This window comes from Nannospalax galili, unplaced genomic scaffold (genome assembly GCF_000622305.1).
Source record: "Nannospalax galili isolate Female #2095 unplaced genomic scaffold, S.galili_v1.0 scaffold204, whole genome shotgun sequence".
NCBI lineage: Eukaryota > Metazoa > Chordata > Mammalia > Rodentia > Spalacidae > Nannospalax > Nannospalax galili.
The window spans coordinates 172,092-198,191 of record NW_008350959.1 but is presented as its reverse complement, the minus strand read 5'-3'; the positions used below and the strand labels follow the sequence as shown (position 1 = coordinate 198,191).

At 39.6% G+C, this 26,100-nt stretch overlaps 1 protein-coding gene and 1 pseudogene across 1 annotated transcript in view; one reads left to right on the top strand and one right to left on the bottom strand.

Annotated features, from left to right (window-relative positions):
- Positions 1-92: 92 nt before the first annotated feature.
- Positions 93-26,100, bottom strand: part of Gfpt1 (glutamine--fructose-6-phosphate transaminase 1) — a 58,262-nt gene continuing 32,254 nt past the window's right edge. The window contains exons 13-19 of the mRNA XM_008848058.2: positions 21,789-21,909; positions 21,265-21,422; positions 12,793-12,907; positions 5,490-5,617; positions 4,452-4,619; positions 3,635-3,796; positions 93-3,107 (exon numbers count right to left, since the gene is read on the bottom strand). Coding sequence (XP_008846280.1) covers positions 3,063-3,107; positions 3,635-3,796; positions 4,452-4,619; positions 5,490-5,617; positions 12,793-12,907; positions 21,265-21,422; positions 21,789-21,909 — 897 coding nt within the window. The 3' untranslated portion in view covers positions 93-3,062. The remainder of the gene's footprint in view (positions 3,108-3,634; positions 3,797-4,451; positions 4,620-5,489; positions 5,618-12,792; positions 12,908-21,264; positions 21,423-21,788; positions 21,910-26,100) is intronic.
- On the top strand, positions 12,068-12,441 carry LOC103746007 (annotated as a pseudogene).

Here is a 26,100-nt window from a genome sequence, read left to right as displayed (position 1 = left end):
TCTTGCCAAAGTGGCCATGAAATGTTTTGGGGGTTGTTTTTTTTTTGGCTTTTTTTTTTTTTTTTTTTTTTTTTTTTTTTTTTTTAGAAAAATCACTTCAGTTGTAGCATATAATAAATAGGTAATATTAGTCTCTTTTATTGCTATAGAATATCCTAATTGTAAAAAAAGATGAGAGAAAAAATTGACCCCCAAAGACTTAAAGTATGCTTGCTAAAGAGTGTTAGAAATGAATGTCAGAGGAATATTACCAAGGGACCAAAAACAGGCTCCTTTCCTCCTATCCTCAGAACTACTCAGACAAGAGATCTGGATTCAAAGGAATATGACTGTACCATCTCAGAAACAACCTGCCACACACAAAAATCAGTTCTGAACCAACAGCCTGCCTGCACAGCACCCTGTGACATCCCTGATTGCTTATCATCTTGGCATATTATTAACCGCTGTCCTTTAGAGTACTGAAGATCTACATATTGTTGACAGCCTGGGACAACTGCTTACGCAGCAAATGAATTTCACTTTTTGTAAACATGGTATGTCTCCAAATTTGGACCACTGTTGAAGTAAACAAATTCATTCACAGCATTTAACACTTCAGTTCAATCCATCTTTCCAGTCTTACACCTGTGTCCTTAATAAAATTAAGCCTTCACAAGTGAAAGATCTACCTGGAAAGGTCAGAACTGCTCTAAAGATGCAACTGTGTTGCCCAGCAGTGACTTGCTCATAACAGGTTTAATAAACAACTGCTGACAGTTATTAGATTCCTGTGTCCTATATTACATTTTAACTGGGTATACTCACTTATTTAGTGACTTGTCTCACTAAAATATCTTTTTGTATGTTAAGAATTAATTTAATAAAAGAACGTAAAATCACTACATTAACCAGAATAGAAAACAAAATGGAATACTGAAGAGAAATCCTATTTGCTTGGTCTTCATTTTGGATTTTAATTGTTTGGAGTATATATGGAGGACAGACAGGTGAATGGGTTCAAAGTCATAGCCAGCAGAAAAAGAAAGTTCTGGCATTCCATTACACAGAGGATGACTAATCAGGAAAACTGAACCACGTATTTCAAAATAAGTATGAGGACTCTGAATTATAACTGAGGTGAAGAATATAAGAATCCTGAGGTGATCACATCATAATGTCTCAATGTACCAATACACCCTGAACTCCAGAATGACACAAGAAATGCTAAAAGCCAAACTATAAGGATCAAACACTATTAGACAGAGCATAAGAAAGGACATTATACACATACTAAAACTAACAAGAAGTCTTAGAAACAATTAGGACAGATAAATGTAACTAAAACAGGTACATGGATATAAACAATAACCTTTTTTATTTTTTTAAAAAACAATCAGGTTTCCAGTCTCCAACAATGCAAGACCTTCCAAAATGCCTAAAAATATATAAACTTTCTCCAATCTTCCTTCACAAGAAGTCTATGCTTGTAGCATTAACTGTTTAATAAGAAGCTCAAACACAAAAAAGAAAAGAATAAGCAATAACTGCACTAAGTATTTTACATTCACAATTTAAAATTAAAGCTTCTGAAAGAAAAGGACCTAACCAGAACATAGATACATCTTCCTAAAGCCCACACGATCTGACCTAAAGACCTCTGTGAAAAAACGATTCCACACATTTTTGGGGTGTCAAACTAATATTCTATTTTAAATATTTTTTCCAAGTTGTCAACTTCTATTTCTGACACTACCATCTGAGGGTATTTCAGTATCTATTTATATTGCCTTCATTCCTACATACGGGTAGAGATGGAAATACAGAAGGAAATGTCTAGAAAGCAATCCTAAATCTGGTGTCACTCCACAATGGAAAGCATGTGATGCTCTAAGCCTAACCTACTACATACACTGAAGGTCAAATAACTGGTTAAAGATGTGCAAATTTCCAGGCAATCACAAAGAACCTCCAAACTGGCACCAAGGGGATGCTTTATGTAAGAAGGCATGGAAGGAAGTTACAATTAACTGTAGGAAACTCTTCCTTGGGACAAAGCTGAAGATAACTGATCATGACAACACCAATTTGAGATACTTCATAGCAGCTTTGCGCTGTGATTTCAAAGAAAACAATAAAATGTCACTGAACAGTATATTTTAAAAAATCAAGTACTGCAGTTGCAAGAAAATACAAACTACTTTTAGAAGATGAAGAGACAAGGAGTTGGAAACCCAGCATCCCATCTTCAAATGTAAAGTCATACTGTCAGTGTCCAAAACAGTTCAGATTTGCATTGTGTGCTATGAAACCATGCACATGCATTCAACTCAACTGTGGAGGACACTGATGCACTACTGCAGTCTGCTTCCTAAGTTACCTCCACCTACAGAGATGACAGGCACACTTCAACTACTAAGTTAACCTAACTTAGGTATCACTATCACCAAGCCTTTTAGTTGCAGTTTGAAACAAAACAGAAACAAGCTTCAAAATAAATCACAGCATCTTCTATTATAAAGAACATACCTAAACTCAGCATGGTGATGCACGCCTTTAATCCCAGCACTGGGGAGGCAGAGGCAGGCAGATCTCTGAGTTCAAGGCCAGCCTGGTCTACATAGTGAGTTCCAGGACAGCTGGGGCTACAGGGACATAGCTAAACCTTCAGTAGATGTCCAAGTACTAGCACACACTGACACAGCTTTGAGTACCCCAGTCAAGCGCACTCACAGTTCCTTCATCAGTCTGCCTGAATTGAGGCAATCATCTTAAAAACTCAACAATCCCCCCAATTGAAGGGGAGGACCCAGAAACTCATTATCCAGGTCTTGGAAGAAAATAACAGCTTAAAAATCTTGTTGATTTTAAGTTTAGATTTAGATTCTATTAATCAAACTTCCCCATGTATTACTGAAAAAATGAGGCAATTGCACAAAAATCACAAATTGTGTAGAATAATCATAACTGATACATAAATAAGGATTTACTAAAAAGGTTTTCAGGAGGCGATATTTTAAATCAAAAATTTAAATACAAAAGGTGTCTTGTGTTGCTTAATTGTCTTAAGTTTAGGATGCCCTTTACTCTACAGTTACAGATTTGGCAAGATTCCGTGGGAAATCAACCTGGAAAAAAAAAAGTTGTATTAGAAAATATAATCACATAATGTATCTTGAAAAAAAAAAACTGAAAAAAAAAAAAGGTGCTAGTAATATACAGGGAGAGCTACCCTGGCCCCTCTGTGGAGCTGGCCCTCACGGGAGACCTTGGAAATACAACAGGATGTTTTGATTCCCACAATAACAAGGGGACCAAGAATGCTACAAGTTCTGCACTGTGGGAGAGATCGAAACAACATAGATTTGCTCTACCCAAAATACCAATCACTGCCTACTAAGAAAACAGGTGACCCTGCCCCCATGCCACCACCCAGGCCAGTCCCAGGTTTCAAAGTGACCACCAAGGTTTCTTCAAGTTCTATGGATTAAGAAGAAACTGATATACATTACAAAGTAGGCTGTGAAAAGGTAACAGATGATACCATATGTGATGGATTTCTTAAATGCTATTGCTAAAAGGTTAAGAGGGACAGCATCAAGCTTTACCTATGTCAAAATCCATCCCCAAAGTTCTGTGGTGGTAGGTTACTCACGTCATAGCCTCTCAGCACAGCCAGATGGAAAGCCAGCAGCTGTAAGGGGATCACACTGAGAATGCCCTGTAAGCAGTCCACTGAGTGGGGCACCTTAATTGTCCTTTTTGTGTTCTTAATGGTCTCAGTGTCTTCCTTATCACAGATCACCACTGGGCGCCCCTGGGAAGAAAACCACATGCAAATACAATCACCAGGGAGCACATATTACCAGGTGACAGGAAGCAGGCATGCATTCTAGGCTGTATGACCCACAGGCAGCTCTGACTGCTCACTTGGGCAAGCAATAACACAAGTTTTGCAGGATTCAGTATCTTTAAAAAAAAAAAATTCACACAAGCAAGAAACTCAAGCTTATAGTTGTATACAGGTCTGTGTTCCTTTGAAGTTCAAGTTAATAAACCAGTACATTGTGTTTAAGGACTCAGATATAAAGTCAACTAACCTGAAAATCAATTTTTATAAGCTAAAGCATTCATGATATCAACATAAAAATCTAAACATTAGGGTTTCTTTGAAATAAAGTTACTAATGTTAAAATAAAAGGTAACTGCATATGTTAACAGAAGACAAAGTCTGGAGACCAAGACCTAGTTTTGGTTTAGTTCATTCATTATAAGACCTATGAATCAGGACCTATCAAAATTCAAGTGTCTCATTCCCTACAGGTAAATGGCCAAGCAAAGACGTTAACAAGTAAACATGTTTGTAAGTCATCTACCTGGTACTGGGCTGTCACTCTAAGTGTAAAATTCAATTATACTTTAGTAACTCAACTCACAGACCCTCAAAGTGTCCTTACAGCCACCTGACTTACCTGCCGGGCAACCACCTGCTGCAGAGCGTTCTGACACTTGGTGTAAGTGTGGTCCCGCATAATGATCATGATGACAGGCATCAACTTGTCCACCAAGGCCAGAGGGCCGTGCTTCAGCTCACCAGCAAGGATGCCTTCAGAGTGCATGTAAGTAATTTCCTTGATTTTCTAGTAAGAAAGAACCAGGTAAATCTTTGCCTATTTTTCAAAATTCCACTTTCAAGAAAATATTACACATGCATCTGATGTGGTCAGGTCTATACAAAGTATTAACAGACTACCAATCTGTAAACACAGCTGTCAAGTTAACAGATCATCATTTTTCCAATTCCAACAAATACATGAAAGTGTTGAAGCACCACAAGAAGCTACAGACTATCAAGAACAGATTCATACTGTTCTGAAACTGTTCTCCCACTTGCCTTGTATTTATTTAACCTCAATTTCTTTATCTACAGAACCTTGGTCTTTTGTTCATATGTTGACAACACATACACTCAACTTACTTACAAACCCCACATTATCATGTGACTATGCACTCTTCTTGGCCTGTACTCTTGGAATAAGCTCTGTGGCACTTTCCCAAGTTAAAAAAAAAAAAAACAAAAAAACACCACCACAATGAACACAGACACTTTAAACCTCTCTACCTATTTCATTTATTTATTCTAAAAGTAAATGATGAGGGGGGCAGGGAGGATGGTTCAGTGGGTAAGAGTGCTTGCCGCTGAGCCTGACAACCCCATTTCAATCCGTGGGACTCACATGGTAGAAAGAGAAAACTGACACCAGCAAGCTGTACTCTGATTCTATACATGGGCTGCATCGTGTGTACACACACACACACACACACCAAACAAACAAACAAACAAACAAAGTATATGGGGGCTAGAGGCATGGTTCTGTGCTATGGGGACTTCCTAGTATTAGAGAAGCTATGGGTTAAATTAAATCCCCAGCACTACAGAATAAACAGAAGTATAACTACATTCAAGGTCCATAAGCCAACAAAGTAAAATTAACTGTGAGAAAACATACCAAGGCTCCTTCAAGACACGTAGCATAATGATAGCCTCGACCCATTATCAAGACTGACTTCTGATGGTAAAGTTCTGTTGCCAGCTTCTGAATTTCATCATCCATGCTCAATACTTCCTTAATCAAATCTGTGAAGTAAAGATTAGCGAAATCTATGAAAAATGGAGCTTATGCTCAAAAGATACAGTAACAATACTATACAGATAGCAAACTAGTTCAGGAATTCTCTTCCGTGGTATTAGCATGAGATTCTCTTAATACATGGCAGAAAAAGCAGAAAGATCTTATTAACTAAGTAGCTACAAACCATAGCTTCAAGAGTAAGATAAGAACTTCATCCATTGCTCACTTCCTTACAAAACAAAACCACAGAAAAGTGAATAAATAGCCTTTGGAACTTCTGGTAGGATAGTGGGCTAGAAGCTGCCCCCGTATAATACAGTTAAAAAGAAAAGGCAGAATAAGGGAAAAAAAAATACTCTAGGGGCTAAGGACAGAGCTCAATTGGAAGAGTGCTTGCCTAGCATGCACAGGCCTTGGGTTTAATCCCCAGCACTGCATAAAACTGGACATAAAAGAGAATATCTGCTATCCTAGCACTCAGGAGGCAGAGGTAGGCGGACAAAGAATTTAAGGTCATCCTCTGCTAAATACTGAGCTCAAGGGTGGTCAAGGCCAGCCTGGGCTAAAAGAGATCCTATGTTGTTGTTGTTTTAAAGGCTATTCCAAAGAGAGAGAGGACGAGGTTCAAAAAGTCACAAAGGGACAGCTGAAAAGTATAGAGAAACTGAAGAGCCAGCAGATCAAACAAGCCCAGCCCATGGCTTTCTACCAGAAGAGAGTCAAAACAGAAGTTTCACTCAAAAGATCAGACAATCCTGTCTGCTTTGGCTATCCAGGGTCTTCTGCGATTCTATATAAATTTAGGATTTTTTTATTTCTGTGAAAAATGTCATGATGATTTTGATTGAGATTGCATTGAATCTGTAAATTGCTTTTGGTAGGATGGTCATTTTTAGAATATTTATTCTACCAATCCATGAGCATGGGAGGTTTTTCATCTCCTTTTATCTTCCTCAATCTTTCTTCAAAGATTTAACATTTTCATTGAAGAGGTCTTTAATGTCTTTACTTAGGTTAATTCCTAGATATTTTTTTTGAGGCTATTGTGAATGGGAGTGTTTGCATCAACTTTTTCTCTAACTACTTGTTACTGATATACAGAAAGGACACTGACTTTTGTAAACTGATTTTGTTTCCTGACACTTAAAGTGTTGATCATTTCTAGCAGTTTTCTGGTGGTATTTTTGAGATTTCTTATGTATAATTATCATATCATCTGCAAAGAGGGATAATTTGACCTCTTTTTTCCAGTTAGAATCCCTTTGAGTTCCTTCTCATCTTATTGCTCTAGCTAGAGCTTCAAGCATAATATTGAAAAGAAGTGGGTAGACAGCTTTGCCTGGTTCCTGATTCTAATGGAAATACTTCAAGTTTTCTCCATCTAGAATGATGTTGGCTATGTGTTTGTTACATACAGTCTTATTATATTGAGGTATGTTACCTTCCAGTTCAATATCCTCTAGGACTTTTTATCATGAATGCATGTTGGATTTTGTCAAGTCTTTTCTATATCGACTGAGGTGATGATGTGATTTTTTTTTTTTTTTAGGGGAGGGTCTTTTTGAGATGGGTTCTCCCTGTAGCCCCAACTGGCCTGTAACTCACTATGTAAGCCGGATTGGTCTCAATCTCACAGAGATTCACCTACCTCTGCTTCCTGAGTGCTGGGACTAAAGACATGGGATACCAGCTCTGATCACATGATTTTTTTACTTTTAAGTCCACTCATATGATTTATAATGTTTACTGACATACGTATATTGAAACATCCTTGCATCTCTGGAATAAAGCCAACTTGATCATGGTGATTACCATACTAGATCTCAAACTATATTACAGAACTATAGTAATAAAAACAGCATGCTATTGGCACAAAAAAAAAAAGACATGTAGATCAATGGAACAAAATAGAAGACCCAAACATGAGTGCACACAATTTCATCTACCTGATGTTTTTATGCCAAAATACAGAGGAAAGATAGCATTTTCAACAAATGTTGGTAGAAAAACTGGATCTCCACAGGTAAAGGAATGAAACTAGACCCATATGTATCACCCTGCCCAAAAGTTAACTCCAAATGTATCAAAGATGTCAATGTGAAACCTGAAAGGCTAAAACTATTAGAAGAAAATATAGGGAGTACGCTACAAGATATAGGTGCAGGAAGACTTTTTAAATCAGACATCAGTTACTCAGGAATTAAAGTCAACAACTGACAAATGGAATTTGATTAAACTAAAAAGCTTCTATATAGCAAAGGACACAATCAAGTGAAAAGGAAGCCCACAAAGTGGGAGAAAAATCTTCACCAGCTATATATCTGACAAAGGATTAATATCCAGAATATATAAAGAACTCAAAAAAACACCAAAGAATCAAGAAAACAATTGGCCCATTTAAAAAATGGGCTATGGATCTGAACAGAGAGCTCTTGAAAGAAATAAAAATAGCCAAGAAACATTTTTAAGTGTTCCTTAGTAATTAGGGAAATGCAAATCAAAAAACTTCAAGACTTTATCTTACCCCAGTCAGAATGGCTAAGATCAAGAAAACAAATGATACTAAATGTTGGTGAGAATGTGGGGAAAGGGAAACCCTCATTCATTGTTGGTGCGACTGCAAACTGATGTAACCGCTGTGGAAGTTTGTGTGTAGAACTCTTTAAAAAACTAAAAAGAATCTACCATATGATCCAGTTAGACCATATACCCAAAGGACTCATCCTACTGCAGACATACTTGCACAGCCATGTTTATTGCTGCTCTTTTCACAAGAGCTAAGAAATGGAAACAGCCTAAATGTCTCTCAACTGATGAACGAATAATGAAAATGTGGTTCATGTACACAATGGAGTTCTACTCAGCAGTAAAGAAATACAAAAACCATGAAACAGTCCAGTAAATGGATGGAACTAGAACTGTTATACTAAGTGAAGTAACACAGACTCAGAAAAACACGCAATGTATGTTCTCTTTCATCTGTAGATTTTAACTCCAAATCCTTAGATATGAGAATATATCCTGATGTAATCACAGGAGTCAGGAAAATGGAAAGGAGCCATGGGAATAAAGGAGAAGGAGTTCAAGAGGGAAGAGTAAGAAGACAGGTGTTGTCAAAGGGGAAATGGGGAAAATATGGGTACTTTAGGGTGGAAGGAGGGAAGGTTATAAAGGGGGAGATGAAAGATAAATAACACTTAGGTGGTGTGAAAAACTGGTGTGAAAACCTGGAGGGAAATGTATCAGAGAAAAATCCTACTGAGGAGCTGGAGAGATGGCTCAGAGATTAAGAACACTGACTGTTCTTGCAGAAGACCAGGGTTCAAATCCCAGCACCCACATGGCAGCTAACAACTGTAACTCCAGTCCCAGGGGATCTGACAGCCTCTTCTGTCCTCCGAGGGCACTGCACAACACGGGTGCACTTACCTACATGCAGGGAATACACGCCGACACATAAAATAAAAATAATAAAATATTTTAAAACAGAAAAAGCCTACTGAAAAATATGCATTTTGTGTGTGTGTGTGTGTGTGTGTGTGTGTGTGTGTGCGTGTGCGCGGGCATGCACATAGCTGAAGGCTATATAACAAAAAGTGCAAGGCAAGGGAAACCTCCCTTTAAGTTGTTGGTCAGAGACTCCCAAAATAACACAGGCTATCTATAGCCACAGTACTTGATTACCTCCCAGAACTTGAAGGTGAGACCTGATGGCTAAAAATAGAACATACTTGTCTTAGTTTGTTTCTTCACTGCTGTGACAAAACACTCTGACCAGTACCAACTTGGGGAGGAAAGGGTTTATTTGTCTTACATCTCCCAGGTCGCACGCAGTTCATCAGGGAGCCCAAGGTAGGAACTCAGGGCAGGAACCTGGAGGCAGGAGCTGGAGCACAGGCCATGGAGGAATGCTGCTTACAGGCTTGCTCCCTTGGCTCCTGCTCAGCCTGCTTTCTTATGCAACACAGGCCCACCTGCCCAGGGGTGGCACCACCCACAGTGGGCTGCGCCCTCCCACATCACTCATCAAGAAGATGCCCCTCAGACATGGCCACAGGCCAGTCCAATAGAGACAATTCCCCGATTGAGGCTCCCTCAACCCAGGTGTGTCAAAGTTGACACTAAAGCTATCCAGCACAATACTTTAGACACAGAACTTGGAGCAATTGAGCTGGAACTAACCTGAAAGCCTCCTCCCTAAAGACTAGCACTCATAATATCAGAGGATCCTATGTAAGCTGCCTAGGGAAAAAAAATCAACCAATGGTCCTACCCAGCTATAAAGCCTAATAAAAACAACAATGACAGGCCCAGCAAACTATCTCTATCGATGCAATAAGTAGTGGCACTTTTATCTAGGGGGTAATCAATTATCTGTCTAATTAGACTTAAGGTCTACACAATGGGAGGGAAATGACACTGTAAACATAGACAAATACACATGGCTGGAGAGGTCATAGATCCTAGAGAAAAACATTTTTGTCACATTCCTAGACCAACATAATTTTTTACTGTATTCTAAATATGTATCCTTATATTTACAGACAAATGTACTTTTCACCACTCATCCAAAAAAAGTTTCTTTTTTCAACAGATGGAGATTATTAGAGCTCCACAACTGGTCGAATGCAGAGAGCAGGTATCTGTGAGGCCTAGCCCTAACTGACACATCAACAGTGGAACCTCCACACCTAAGGCTCATAGAACACAGAACAGAGGGCAGAAAGAATATTAATGCATCTCTCAAGTCTTACCAGCAAAGCTTCCTCATGCAACAGATGGCTGTTAACCCAGAAAGATACAACTGGCCAAAGTGCAGAGAGTAAGAGATTACAATGATACAGGTGTCCCTGGGTAGGACACCTGTATCAAACTTCTGTCACTCAGGACTTAGGGACCCCTGCAGAGGAAGGAGCAGAAAGACTGTAAGAGCCAAGGGTGGTAGATGACCACAAAGAAACAGTTTTCCAGGCAGCTGAGAAGTTTCTTATATGAACTTAAAGCATGAACAAGAACCAGGTAAGCTCAAACCAGACAAAAATCCAGCATAGAAGTAAAGAAATGGGTAAGAAGCCCCGACCTTTGCTGAAAAACTACTGGTAACTTATAACTACTGGAAGAGGGAGAGTTGGTTTTCTTTAAGGGAATAATGTTAGACAGGTTGACCAAGCACAAATGGATGGACACAAACCAAAGGGCATTTGAGGACACCAACCTGGCTTACTAGGCCTTAATATACATGACAGAATGCATGAAATCTGGTGGTGGGGGGGACTATGGGGGAACACAGATAGGGGAAAGGGATCTAAATATGATCGAGATGTTTTTGTATGAAACTCACAAAAATTCAATTAAAAAAAAAAGATAAGCCATCAAGTTCTGATGAAGATATAGGAAGTCCCTCCCACATAACAAACCACAGCCCTTTAACCCTCAAATCCAAGTGCACTTCAGTGTATGACCTGCAGTAGAGTTCCATTCTGTCACTTTCTGTGACTCAGAGGGCAGTGGTCAGACATCATTTTGGGAGGAGACCTACTTAAAGCTGAGCTACCCTGGGGCCCAAGAACAAAGAATAATCATAAGTCAAGGAGTTCAATCTGCCACAGACTCAGCATGAGAGACATTCTTGTGAGGCAATTGTAGAAAGTGAGAGGGCCAAACCCTGACAAGCTAAAAAGCACAGGCAGCAGGAGGCTCAGGCAGTGAAGTACACAGGGAAAGGTATCACTGTCCTGGGCACCTGGGAACTGACATCATCAACTAAAAACAACTCTGGAATTGACAACCTGAGGTCAGTGGATCAACCTTTGGAGCCAGGTCTGCCGTTCACTACTGCAGAGCCCAGGAACTCTGAAGCCCTAGCAGAATACTCAAAGCACAAAAGTCTCCAACTATCCAGTCATCCTAAGCAGAAAGCAATGCTGAGGCATCTCAACACACAATCAACTATATGGTAGACAGTCACACAAACCTGACATGTACACAGACAGACTAGGAGGACCCAAAAATAAAACCACATAGCTGCAACCACCTGATTTTTTTCAAAGATGTTTAAAAATTAATTGGAAAAAAACTGCCTCTTCAAGAAATGGCACTGGGGAAAGTGGATATCAACATAAAGAAGAATAAAATGAGATCTACTGTCTCTCACCCTGAACAAAAATCAATTAAAAATAAATAAAAAACTTTTATATCCTGGATACGAAACCCTCAAACTGTCAGAGAAAAACATACTTGGAAAGTACTTCAAGATACAGGTATAGGCAAAGGCAAGGCCTTCCTCAAAAGAACTCCAATGAGCACAGGAAATGATCACAAGGACTGACAAGTGGGACTTCACCAAATTTATGTTTCTACAGCTTTGCACAGTGCAATATGGCAGTCAATGAGATTTATCCAAGGTGTAATTAGTGCTAATTAAAAAGCTTGCCCTTTCTGCCTTTGCTGCTGCCATGGCACTCATGAAAAAGCTTGTGGCAAAGGGGGTCAGGGTGGGGAGAAGCAGGTTTTGAAGTTAACTCTTGACTATATCCACCCTGCAGAGATGGAATCAGGGAAGCTGCCAACTTTGAACAGTTCCTCCAGGAGAGAAGCAAAGTGAACAGGAAGACTTTAACCATCAAAAAGCAAGAACATCCCTGCAACTTCTGAGGTGCCTTTTTTCAAAAGGTATTTGAAATACCTCACCAAAAATTATTTGAAGAAGAATAATCTACATGATTGGTGGTTGCACATAACTGCTAACAGAAAAGAGAGTTATGAATAATGTTACTTCCAGATTAACCAGGATGAAGAAAAGGAGGAAGAGAGGATTAAAACCCATTGATCGGGAATATTTTATATGAATTCATGAATAAAATTTAGGAACAACAAAAAAAGCTTCCACACAATAAAGGAAACAATCAGCAGGATGAAGAAACAGCCTACAAAAACAGGGTAAGGTCTTTGCCAATTGTATATCCAAGAGATTAATATTTAGAATCTATAAAGAACTCCAAGGCTAGGGATGTGGCTCAGTTAGTAGACTGCTTGCCTAGCATGTAGAAAGCCCTGGGTACAATCCTAGCACTACCTAGGCTACATGAGACTCTGTCTCAAAACAAAATTCATTATTCAGTATTCTAATCAAGAAAACTGTTTTTTTTAAAAAGCCTCTAAAACATGGATATCTCCATACCTGGCAGCCGTTTCAATCCAAGCATGATCTCTTTGCGTCTCTCTTGCATTGAGATCCTGTCATCACACATCATGAGGGCAAACATCACAAGGGATACAAACTGACTGGTGTAAGCCTGAAATACCACAGAAAACAGCAGAATTAGTTCCAGGTGCATTTTGAAATCCTGGAGACTTCAACAAAATGGATGGAAATTAAATATCCACTTGTTTTACAGTATACATTGCAAAGCTAACAACCATCCATTAACTCCAGTTCCAGGGGATCCAATGCCTTCTTTTAACTTCTGTGGGCATTGCACAACATGGGTGCATTTACTCACATGCAGGCAACACTCATGTATTGTATGTATATGAGTGTTCTGCCTTCATGCAATGCCTATGGAAGTCAAAAGAAGGCATTGGATCCCCTGGAACTGGAGCTAACCAAGACTGGTTACTAGCTGCCATGTGGGTGCTAGGAACTGAACCCAGGTCCTCTGCAAGAGCAGCCAGTGCTCTTAACCACTGAACCATCTTCCCCAGTCACCACCAACCATTTTTAAAATATATTTTTGGTTATTTTTGTTTTATGCGTATATACTGCCTGCATGTGTGTAAGTCAAACTGTGATATACAATGCCTGAGGTGGTCAGAAGAGGGCATCAGATTCCCCTGGAACTGAAGTTAACGGATGGTTGTTAGCCACCATTCAGGTACTGGGAATTGAACCCTGGTCCTCTGCAAGAGCAGCCAGTGCTCCCAACTTCAGAGCCATCTCTCCAGCCCCCTACCCTTTTTTTTTTTAAGAGACAGGGTCTTACTTGGATGTTCAGGCTGGCTTCAAACTCATGGCAATCCTCCTGCCTCAACCTCCCAAGTGCAGGGATTACAGGTGTGAGCCACCACACTTGGCTCATTCTCACTTTGTATGTGTGTGTATATGTGCATATTTGGAAAGGCACATTGGGTGACATACATGTGTGTTCATGTGGAATCCAGAGGTCAGCTTTGGTTGTTGTTCCTCAGGAGCTGTTCACCTTGATTTTTTGAGACAGGTCTCACTGGGACCTAGGGCTCGCTGATTAGGCTAGTCTTGCTGGCCATCCACCTGTCTCTACCTCTTTAGTGCTGAGACTGTAAATGAACACCACCAGGCACAGTTGTTTATATAGATTCTGGGGATTTAACTCAGATACTTATGCTGGCTTGGCAAGAACCTTACCTACTGAGCTACCTCCTCAGGCCTTCATTCTCACTTTTAAAAACAAAGTCAAAAATAAAATTCTAAATATATGAAGGTAAATAAAAATTTAAAATCTACAATCCTATTACTAGGAACGATGACAATAATACACCATTACCACTGGCATTTATGAATACTGCCCTTCAGTTTTTAGTTTTCTATTTATCTATTATTTTGTGTGTGTGTGTGTGTGTGTGTGTGTGTGTGCGCACGCACATAAATATGGGGGGGTTCCACAGCACACATGTAGAGATCACAGCACACATGTAGAGATCAGAGGGTGTTCTAGTTTGTGTCTCCACTGCTGTGACAAAACACTCCAACCACTACCAACTTGGGGAGGAAAGGGTTTATTCAGCTTACATCTCCTGGGTCACACTTGATCAGGGAGCCAAGGTAGATACTTCAGGGCAGGAGCTGGAGCACAGGCCATGGAGGATCGATGCTTACTGGCTTGCTCCCCTGGCCCCTGCTCAGCTTGCTTTCTTATGCAACACAGACCCACCCACCCAGGGATGGCATCACCCACAGTGGGCTGGACCCTTCCACATTACTCAACAATCAAGAAGATACCCCACAGACATGGTCACAGGCCAGTCCTCTGGAGGCAATTCCCCAATTGAGGCTCCCTGAACCCAGGTGTGTCAAGTTGACATTAAAGCTATCCAGCACAGAGGGTAACTTGTCAGAACTGGTTTTCTCCTTCTACCACGTGGATCCAAGAAATCAAATTCAAGTCATCAGAGTTGGCAGCAACTATCTTTACCTACTAAGCTACTGTACTGGTCCTAGTTTTTCTTTCTTTATATGAACTAATTTTTATGATAGGACATAGTAATTGTAGTGGTCAGACATGGAAATGGTGGGAGACAAAAAATACACATGTGAAAATAGTTAAGCCAGGAGTGGTGGCATATGCCTTTAACCCTACACTCCAGAGGCAGAGGCAGGCGGAGCTCTGTGAGTTTGAGACCAGCCTGGTCTACAGGGCAGCTGGGGCTACAGGGAGACCTTGTCGCAAAAAGACAAAAAAAAAAAAAAAAAAAAAAAAAGTTAATTATTAAGCTGGATATGGTTGCATATATGGTGTTATACACCTATAATCCACATTTTTGGAGGCAGAGGCAGGAGTCAGGAGTCAAAGGAGAACCTCAGTTACAGAATAAGTTCAAGGAGAGCCTGAACTACATGAGATGCTGTCTGAAAAAATAATTAAATTGGCTGGAGAGATGGCTCAGCAGCTAAGAACACCGGCTGCTCTTGCAGAGGACCTGGGTTCAATTCCCAGTACTTACATGGTGACTAACAATCATCTGTAACTCTAGTCCAGGGAATGTGATGCCCTCTTCTGACCACCATGGGCACTGCATGACATGGGTGCATTTACCTAAAGTAGACACTTTTTAAAAAAAAATTATATATTTTTTATTTTTTAGAAGAAGCATTTCATTACAGCTTTAACATAACAACAGTTTCCAGAGCAAAAATTCATCTGTTTCAAAAGTGGCTATAAAATTTTTAGGTTCACTAAAAATTGTATTGAATTAATACAATTATACAATATTGAACTCAGTATAAACCCTATAAGACATAAAATTGAATGAGTTTTTAACCTTTAAAAAAGATCTCCATTTCATTTTAAAATATACTGTTTCTTACAGAAAGACTCATTGTTTTTGCTAATAACACTGAGATGTTGGCGCATGCGTCTCTAATCCGTATGTATCTAATTATTACTAGTCATAGTCGGTTGCACTCGGATCCTTGGCACCTGTGTATGTCTATAAAGTCATCGGGTAGATTTCAATGGTAATGTTTATCACCTCTAACAATTAACATGATGTAAATTTTTATGCTTCCTCCTCAAATATAATTCATTTTTTCAATCTGTTAATTTTTTTGTGTGTATATCACACAGAACATCCCAAACCATCTTATTTGTTTCATTCTTTTCCCTTGTTTTGCTCATTTCTTTCCACTACATTGGAAATCGCTTTTAGAACAGAGCTAGCAAACAAGTTTCATATGGAGTCAGGCAGGGCTCAGTAGTTACAGTGAAACATCATGTTGAGATTCTAAGCCACCTTTTTACTTCTACAGACAAAAATTCTAGAAAGGTTTCAGAAGGCCCATTAAAGTGAAGATCCTGAAACTCTGTTCTGCAGTTTATTCATTCCTTTTTCTCTGATTTGCTACCTTCTGATTTGTTTTTTGTTTTCTAACTTTTAAAAAAATATTTTATAATTTTCATTTTGAGTATGAGTGTATTGCCTGCACGTATGTGAGTGCACCCGTGTCATGCGATGCCACAGAGGTCAGAAGAGGGCTTTGGATTCCCCTGGAACTGGAGTTAAGGACAGTTCTTAGCCGCCATGTGAGTGCTGGGAATCAAACCTGGGTCCTCTGTAAGAGCAGTAAGTGCTCTTAACCGCTGAGCCATCTCTCCAGCCCCTTGTTTTCTAACTTTTTGAATTAAATATTTAGCACATTTCCTACTGATTAAAAAAAGCAATAAAATATCTTAAATTTACCTCTAATTACCACTTCGGCCATACTTTGACCCCTACTTAGCTCACCAGATTGTTCCTAATACATCTTTCTCAGTGATCTATTTTCTTTAACAATATTATTTATAAGAAAACTTTCATGTTTTAGGCCTTTGAGGCTTTCATTTATTTTCTATTACTAAATCACTATGCACATTGTGCTATGCTCAGGGTTCACACTCCAGAAATGTATAATGGTTTTATACCCACTTTCTAGCACTTTACCCAGAATCATTTTGTGACTATGCTCCTGTTGTGTTGAAGAGATGCCTTCTCAGCTCAAGTTACCTGAGACTATCCACTTGTCCTTCTACACCCCTTGCTTTCAGCTGCTCACCTGGCTACCACTGCCACCTGTCCCCATGATGTTCTCCCAGCTCTAGAGAGGAACCACTCCCATGCTGAATTGCTTGTGGAGTCCCTGCCGCCACACCTAATAGCATAACTGTGTTCTAAGTTCCAGTGCCAGTTGGTCTTCTTCTTCCCGCTGTGGGTCTGCTTTTCAATAAACAAAGAGATAAAAAAATATACTAACCAGGGCAAAAGGAGAGATCAAGAATCTTGGAACCCAATGTTAGGCATGGTGGTCTGTGCCTTTAATCCTAGCCATCTGGAGGCAGAGGCAGGCCTATGTCTGCGAGATCAAGGCCACCCTGGTCCACATCGTGACTTCCAGGTAGGTTGGGACTAGGGAGACCTTGTCAAAAAAAACAAAAAAAACAAAAACACCCCAAAGAATCTTGGAACCCTTAGATACCTAAACCTGTTTCAAATCCAAATTGTTCTGGTGGACAAGTACTCTAGCTCCTCCAGACCACTAAGATATTCCTCTACAAACTAGCGTTTCTTTACATGCAAAACATCTCAATGCTGATTTTTTGTTCGTTCATCTGTGGGACAAGGTCTTACACTGTAGGCCAGGCTAGCCTGAACTCTCTTTGTAGACCAGGTTGATTTCAAACTCACAGAGATCTACCTGCTTTGCCTTCTGAGTGCTGGGATTAAAGATGTGTGCTACCACACCCAGCTTAATGCTGATTTTAAAAATATAAATGTTAAATGACATAACTTTAACACACATTTCTCTATTGTATTGTTATAGCTCTATTTCATATTGCAATGTCAATTTTTCTTTTTTTCATTCTTTTTCTTCAATGCTGAGAATCAAGCCTAAAACTTTACACATGCTAGGTAAGTACTCTGCACCGAGTGATGCTCCTGACCACCATCTTTTCCGTTTCATCAGCGTATGCCAGGAGACTACTAATGAGAAAAAGAAGCTACATCTCACATCTAGAATCTACTGAGGTCTGAAAGAATTTACCAGGAAAATGTTGACTCTGAACTTTTCAACTTGATTTTCTTTCAATCAGAAAAAAAAAAAAAAAAGATTTACATGGGCATACTTTAAAGAAAAATCAGCCTAAGTCAGCAGCACTGTGGTAAAGTTTTAAGCATCTGTAATATCAAGCAAAAACTGCCAATTCTGCACATTTATACCATCAATTCCTAAAGAATTATCAAATTATTTATGGTCTGATATTATGAGAAAGTAATATCCTTCTAATTCTAACCATTTTTTCAGTTAAAGTTGGAAATTTGTAAGCAGGATCATCACTGGGCAATAATGTGATGGAGAGCAATAATCAACTTCTGTGGTTACTTGTAACATATAAAGTCACATTACCATTCAGAAATGATCTGTAGTCAAGTATCACAAAGCTTATCTTACATAACTTCAAGCCCTGAATGTCTAAGATAGTTGAAGAAAACAATTACTTTGGAGTTCAAGAAAAATGAAGCTATATTTCACTACCATACTTATAAATTAAAAATATTTTCACATTTATTTTATTTATTTGGGGGAGGTACACACCAGGGTGTACATGTGGAGGTCAGAGAACAAATCATGTTGGTTCTGGGGATGGAACTCAGGTTTTCAGGCTTAGCAGTAAGAGCCTTCTATTGATCCATCTCAATAGTCTTCTTAAGATTGACAGTTACTGCTCTTAACCACTTGAGCCATCTCTCCATTCCCTGATAGTCACTTTTTAAAGAAATTACATACTATAAAAGATGTTTGATTCCTTATCCAAGATGAAAGCACTGTGGAACTAGATGGAGAATGCGCTGGACTTCTCTGCTCTGAGGGTATGGCCGGTATTTTGTCATAGCTATGTGAAGCTGCCTAATACAACTTTGCAACTTCCTACAAATCTGTATTTATTTCAGAATTTTAAAGGACTTGCTTTAAAAGAAAGAACTGACAGTAATAACATGAAAGCCTCAAAAGCTTCATGCTAAATGAAAGAAGCCAGTTACAAAAGATATGTACTATAAAATTCCATTTATACGAACCACCTGTAAAATGACATAATATAGCAAGAGGAAGCAGTAGTAAGCATGAAACTAGAAGTTAGGGGTGAGAACTGACTACCAAGGGCACGAAGGAATGTTGCCATGTGATGAAGCCCCCTAAAACTGAATAGTGCAAACAGTTACACAGCCAAACAACCTTACCATCAATGGCTGTGACAGTAAGCAAACTGTATCACTATAAAATTGTAGAAAAAGTGTTAATGGTAGAATCTAGGCCGTGGGTAAATGGGTGTCAAATTATTTTAACTGGGTTATATACATGAAAATCTTCATAATAAAATGAAAACAATTAAAGTTCTCATAAGCTAAAAAAAAAAAAGTACTTTCCTTGGCAGTTCATCATCTTATGCCCCCATGAAGTTCCATGGATCAGGAGCCCTGGGTTCCCATCCCCAATCAGAATTTCCTGTGTGGATACTGCTGTAGCCAGCTGGTTATTCACTCAGCCATAGGGTGAAACCCCAAGCACAGGCATCTTATATGTTTTAATCACCATATGGAGAAAATTCTTATTTCAGCTATCTGCAAATTTTAGTAATAATATCAAAAACCCCCAAGAATTTTTAAAAAATTAAAACTTCAGTTTTTGATGTAAGAATCACAAACTTTACACACACACACACACACACACCCCAAACTACAAAAATATAAAAACAGGGGCTGGAGAGATGGCTCAGTGTTTAAGAATACTAGTTGACCTGGGTTCAAATCCTAGCACCCACATGGCAGCTAACAACTGTCTGTAACTCCAGTCCCAGGGGATCCAGCTGGGACTCTTCTGACCTCCATGGGCATTGCACGACACAGGTGCACTTACCTACATGCAGGCAATACAAGTATATACATAAAATTTTTAAAAAAAATTTTAAAGTTAAAAAAAAAAAAGAAATTGGAAATCTGAAATCATAAAAAGTAATGTACTTCTGGAGACATAAATCTTCCATTTTTATGCAACTTGCAAAGCTTTCAATATTTCTTCATTTTTGCATATCTTAATTCAGTCAGCAACGTAGTCTTACAAGTCTTTAAAACAAGTGCTTATATATATATACTTTTTATTTTATATGCTTTGCCTGCATTTAAATGTAATAATTTAAGTTTAATAATATATTGCATTTAAGTGCATGCAGTACCTGCAGAAACAATAAGAGGGTGGCAGATCCCCCAGAAGTGGGGTTATAGACAATCACTCACCATGTGGATTCTGGAAACTGAACTTAGGCCCTCTGCAAGAGCAAGTACTCTTAACATCTCCAGCCCCACAGAAGTATTTTTAAATTTATACAGATGTGTAATATCCAAAGAAGAAACAGATATCGTCATGTAATACCCATTTTTAAAACTTAAAATGATAATCTTTGATCCACTCGTGCATGTGCCTGTGTGTGTATGCAACATACATGTGGGGGTATACATGCACCTTGAGTGTGAGTACATGTACCTATGCATGATCAAAAGCCAGAAGAGGATATCAGGTGTCCTACTCTATCACTCTCTGTCTTATTTCCTTGAAACATAATCACTCACTGAACCTAAAGCTGAGTTGGTTAGGTAGCAAGTCCCAGGATCCTTCTGTCTCCACCCTCATAGCACTGGGATTACATGCAGGCTCAGCAGCTTTTTACATGGATGCTGAGGATTTGAATCCAGGTCCTCATGCTTGGGAAGCAAGCATTCTTACCTGTTGAGTCATCACCCCAGTCCCAAATCTTTGCTGTTGTTTTTATTTTTTCAATTGCCATTTTATTTTATTTTGGTCCTTTTGAGACAGGGTCTCCCTGGTAGCCCCAGCTAGCCTGGAATGCACTATGTAGACCAGGCTTGCCTCTTGAATGCTGCACCTAAAGGTGTGCGCCACCATATCTGGCTCAATTGCCAAATTTTACACCAAGTGTATTCCTTATTACAAACTTTCAAAAGCAGTATGTACATTCTGACATACTTAAAGAAACCAGGATTATGCAAATAAAAATGTCAAATATTTGGAATAAGCTTTATGTTCCTAACTCACTGCTTTTCTAATCCCAACTACACCTAGTATCGGTGATGGGTTATGCTATGTACCCACTATGCCCCAAGAACTGACTGATCCTGAGTGATGAAGAGGAAGAGCTAGCACAGATCTTTTCAAAATAGACTTGTGCTATACATTTTTCCCCTTGAAGAGCTAAGACTACTGTAGGGAGGAGACCACAGGTTTTATCTTTACTAAATCAAAATCTTAGGGTCCTTTTGGAAAGATGTAGACTGGCCCACAGACCAGCCCACCACATTAACACTACAGTTAAGTATCCTCTGTGGGAAAAGCCAAGGATTTATTTACCTTTGTACTGGCCACGCCAATCTCAGGACCAGCATTAATGTGAACCCCACAATCTGTCTCCCTTGATATAGAACTGCCAACTGTATTTGTGATCCCCACAGTTAAAGCTCCTCTCTCCTTGCAGTAACGAAGACCCATCAGGGTATCAGCTGTCTCACCTGTGTAAAAGGGACAACAAAAGTTACACATAGAGCAGTTTCTAAATATGCTGTTCCTTATATGAAAAAAATCAACTGACCATACTTTCAATGATATCACTTGTAAATAAAGATAAGGTATGCTCTTAACAAATTTATAAGATGTAGACATTTTTTGTTCCCTATTTGGAAAAAAGCTCTATAGGCTTGTACATAAATGGTGTTCTTTTTTTTTTCTTATAAAGAATATATAAATACTTTTAAAGTAAATCTATATTTATCAAGTCATCTAAAATACCAGTTTATCAATTCTTACAAGATATGCTAGTATTAGGAAAGTTGACTTAAAATGACTTTTCTTCCCCTTGAGTCTTAAAAGGAACATACCTGACTGACTAATGAAAAAGCAAACGTCATCTCGAAAGACGGGCGTGTTTCTATCCAGGAAGTCACTGGCTAGCTCCACCATCACTGGCAGCTCAGTCAGCTCCTCCAGAACCTGACGTGTCTACAGAGGAAAAAGAACATAATCTGCCTTCAGACTCTCTTCTTCATTGGACTTCTTTGGCCTAACTGTACAGTTCCCTTATTTTTCCAATTATAAAAATAAAAGATGGACTAGGAGTACAGCTCAATTGTGAGCACTTGCCTAGCAAGCACAAAACCCTAGGTTCCAACCACAGCACTGCCAGAAGGAAAAAACAAAACAAAATGCATAAACTTAGAAAATATAATACAAATTAATGCATTAAAAAATTCAGCATCCTACTTCCCAAGAGGTTAAGCACTGTTAACATCTAAGCACAAGTCTTTTTTTTAAAAACTTTATTTTTATTTTATGTGTAAGAGTGTTTTGCCTGCATGTATGTGAGTGTGCCGTGTGTGTGTGTGTGCGTGTGTGTGTGTGTGTGTGCCTGCAGAGGCCAGATGAGGGTGTCAGATCCCCCAGAGCTGGAGTTAAGGACAGGTGTTAGCTGCTGTGTGGGTGCTAGGAACTGAACCTGGGTCCTCTGGAAGAGCAGTTAAGTCTTCTTAACCACTGAGCCTTATCTTCAGCCCCTAGTTCAAATCTATCAACATCTATGTTCGGCTTTGTTTTGTTTGCCAACAAGGCCAACCAGAAACTCACTATCTATATGTAGTCCAAGTTAGCCTCAAACTTGCAATAATCATCCTGCTTCAGCCTTCTGAGTGCTGGGATTACAGGTGCAAGCTATAAGACCAAGCCCAATGCAAACATTCTCATAAACAAATATAACCCATCCACGCAAAACATTTTAAGCAGAAAAAACACTGCTCTGAATCAGCTTGTATGTTTAACTCCCCAATTTCTAATATTTAAAATAAAAATTTCTAGCCAGGCATGGTGGTACACACCTTTAATCCCAGCACTTGGGAGGCAAAGACAGGCAGATTTCTGTGAGTTGAAGACCAGCCAGGTCTACATATCGAGTTCCAGGCCAGCTGGGGCTACAGGAAGACCCTGTTTCAAAAACACCAAAAAACCCCCACATTTTTCTATAATATCCAAGTCATTAAGGGATTACAAATGAGCTAATGATGTGCAAACCTCAGTGAAAAATTAGGCACTTTCAAGATGTAATACATTTAGAAATAATACCATTTCAAAAAAAATGAATACATTTTAGAAATTCTGTTAAAGAAGGCTCATTATTTCCAAAATTTGGAGTATTAGAACAGGGTATGAAATGAGGAACAGGGTATGTTTCTGTTAAATCCTTTTTACTCTAAACATCAGAAAATTATAAACAGAAAACAAAACTTTCATCCATCAAAACCTTTTAAGTCTTACAAAGATATGTAGACACATGGTGGTGCTTTAACACTAACTATGGAGAACCCCATCCCACCATCCCTTCACCAGTGTTTTCTGATCATCCCTCCTTGCCTACCTCTTGCCTCATTTCCACATTCCTCTTTCACAGCAATAAAAACCACAAAGGTTGAGGCTGGGGAGGTGGCACAGTGGTTAAGGGCACTTGCTGCTTTTTACATGACCCAGAATCAGCACACACTGTTCAATACACGTCAGGCGGCTCCCTTCTTCTGATAGTCATGGGCACCCCCCCACCAACACACACACACACGGCATACATTCACACAGACACAGAAAAAAAATTTATTTAAAAAAAATAATAACAGGCATGGTGGTGTGCGCCTTTATTCCCAGCACTTGGGAGGCAGAGGCAGGCGGATCTTTGTGAGTTTGAGGCCAGCCTGGTCTACACAGTGAGTTCCAGGACAGCTGGGGCTACAGGGCTACAGAGAGACCCTGAGACCGTGTCTCAAATAGACCAAAAAAAAAAAAAAAAAAAACCACCCATACCTTCTTTAATTTTCTGTTAGAATGTTTTAACTTCTGCTTAAAATAATCACTCTCTCAGACCTCTTCAGTCATTCTTTTAGGATCAGGGAGTATGGGGCAAGGGGCTTTAGAGAAAAATAGAGTTTGTTGACATGCAAGGGCTCATGACCACACAATTTCACACACTTGATACATGACTGGCTCTCACAGGTTAAGAGGTAGATATGTATGTTTCAGCAAATAAAAAGATACTATGTCAGGAACTTTGGGAATCAATCTTACAAGTAGAAACTGAGTATGAGTTCCTTGTATGCCACAGTGCACAATCCGCTTACTTACACCTGGATCTGATTTATTAAGAGGCCATCGTGTTCCAGTTTCTATACCAACAACCAATATATGGCCCTAATTCAAACTTTCGGTTTCTAAATATCAATTTAAAGAATGAAGTCTGACCAGCAGACTTCCTTTCTTTCCAGAAATATGCCCTTAACACAAACTCCTGAAGTTTACACATGGCACTGGCCACCTACCTGAGATCAGTGGGCAATTCTAAGCAAAATACAGAAGCTATAGTGAGAAGTTGAGGCAGGAAGCTCTGAGTTTCAGGCAAGTCTGGCTACATATACCAAGACCCTGTTTCAACAAAACAAAACACATAATGCCTACAAGAAGGCACGCTCTGTAGACTACTAGGACAGTACAAAAGCCCTTCCCCTCTCAGCATTTACAACATCAATCAAAGCTAGTCCAACTGTATATGTAGACCTTCTACCAGATCTTCCATTGATAAATCATTCAAGCAGCTATGACTCCCTTCCCCGTCCTGGTACGTGTCATAGAAAAAATAAAATTACACATTTTAACAAAAGATAGTTTTCTAGAGCCAGCAAGATGGCCCATCGGATAAAAGCACTTGCTCCACAAGCCTGGAGATCAGAATTCAATCCCCAGAACCCACATGAAGGTGGAAAGGGGGACCCAACTCCACAAAGTTGTCCTCTGACTTAATTGTGATTAGCTTCAGTTGTCAGTTTGACACACCTGGGAACAAAGAACCTCAACTGAGGAATTTCTTCAAATAGACCCTGCTCTGTGGTCATGTCTGTGGTCATGTCTGTGAGGCATTTTCTCATTTTCTTAATTGCTAATTGATGCAGGAGGGCCCAGCCCATGGTGGGCAGCATCATCCCTAAGCAGGTGGGCCTGAACTATCTAAGAAATGTTGCTGAGAAAGGGGAAGTCAGTCAGTAAGCAGCATTCATTCCTCCATGGTCTCTGCTATGGTTTCTGACTTCCCTCAAAGACAGACTGTACCTTAGAAGTGCAAAATGGTGGTGACATACACCTTTAGTCCCGGCACTCAGAAGGCACATGCAGGCTGTGAGACCAAAGTCAGTCTGGTCTACAGAGCGAATGCCAGGCCGGCTGGGGCTACGGGGAGACTCTGTCTCAAAAAAGACCAAAAAAAAAAAGTAAACAATGAAATAAACCCTTCTCCCAAGTTGCTTTTGGTCATGGTGTTTTATCACAGCAAAAGACAGCAAACTACAACGGACTTCCATACATATGCTTCCCTACAAATAAATCATGAGCACACACAATATTTTTTTAAAGATTTTACATGTTACTAGAAGCCAGGCGTGGTGGCACACACCTTTAATCCTAGCACTCAGGAGGCAGAGGCAGGCAGATCTCTGTGAGTTCAAGGCCAGCCTGGTCTACATAGCAAGACCTTGTCTCAAAAAGATAAAAAAAAAAAAAACCCTAAAAGACAAAAAATAAAACATGCTACTAGAAATACAACTGGTCTACAGATACCTTGATATCCAACATGACAATTAAAATGTTAAGAGGCAGGGCTGGAGAGATGACTCAGCAGTTAAGAGCACTGACTACTCTTCAGAGGACCCAGGTTTGAATCCCAACACCCCATGGCAGCTAACAACTGTCTGGAACTCTAGTTCCAGGGGATCTGATGCCCTCTTCTGGCCTCTGTGAACACTGCACAACATGGGTGCATTTATATAACATGCAGATATAACAAAATAAAAATAAAAATAAGGAGCGGGTGAGATGGCTCAGTGGTAAAGAGCACTGGCTACTTTTCCAGAGGACCCAAGTTTGATTACTAGCACCCACATGGCAGTTAATAACAGTCCATAACTCCAGTTCCAGAGTATCCGACACCCTCTTCTGGCCTTTGCAGGCACTGCACAACACAGGTGCACTTCCACATATCCAGGCAAAACATTCATACACATAAAAATAAAAGTAGTAGTATAGCCGGGCGTGGTGGCGCACACCTTTAATCCCAGCACTTGGGAGGCAGAGGCAGGTGGATCTCTGTGAGTTCAAGGCCAGTCTGGTCTA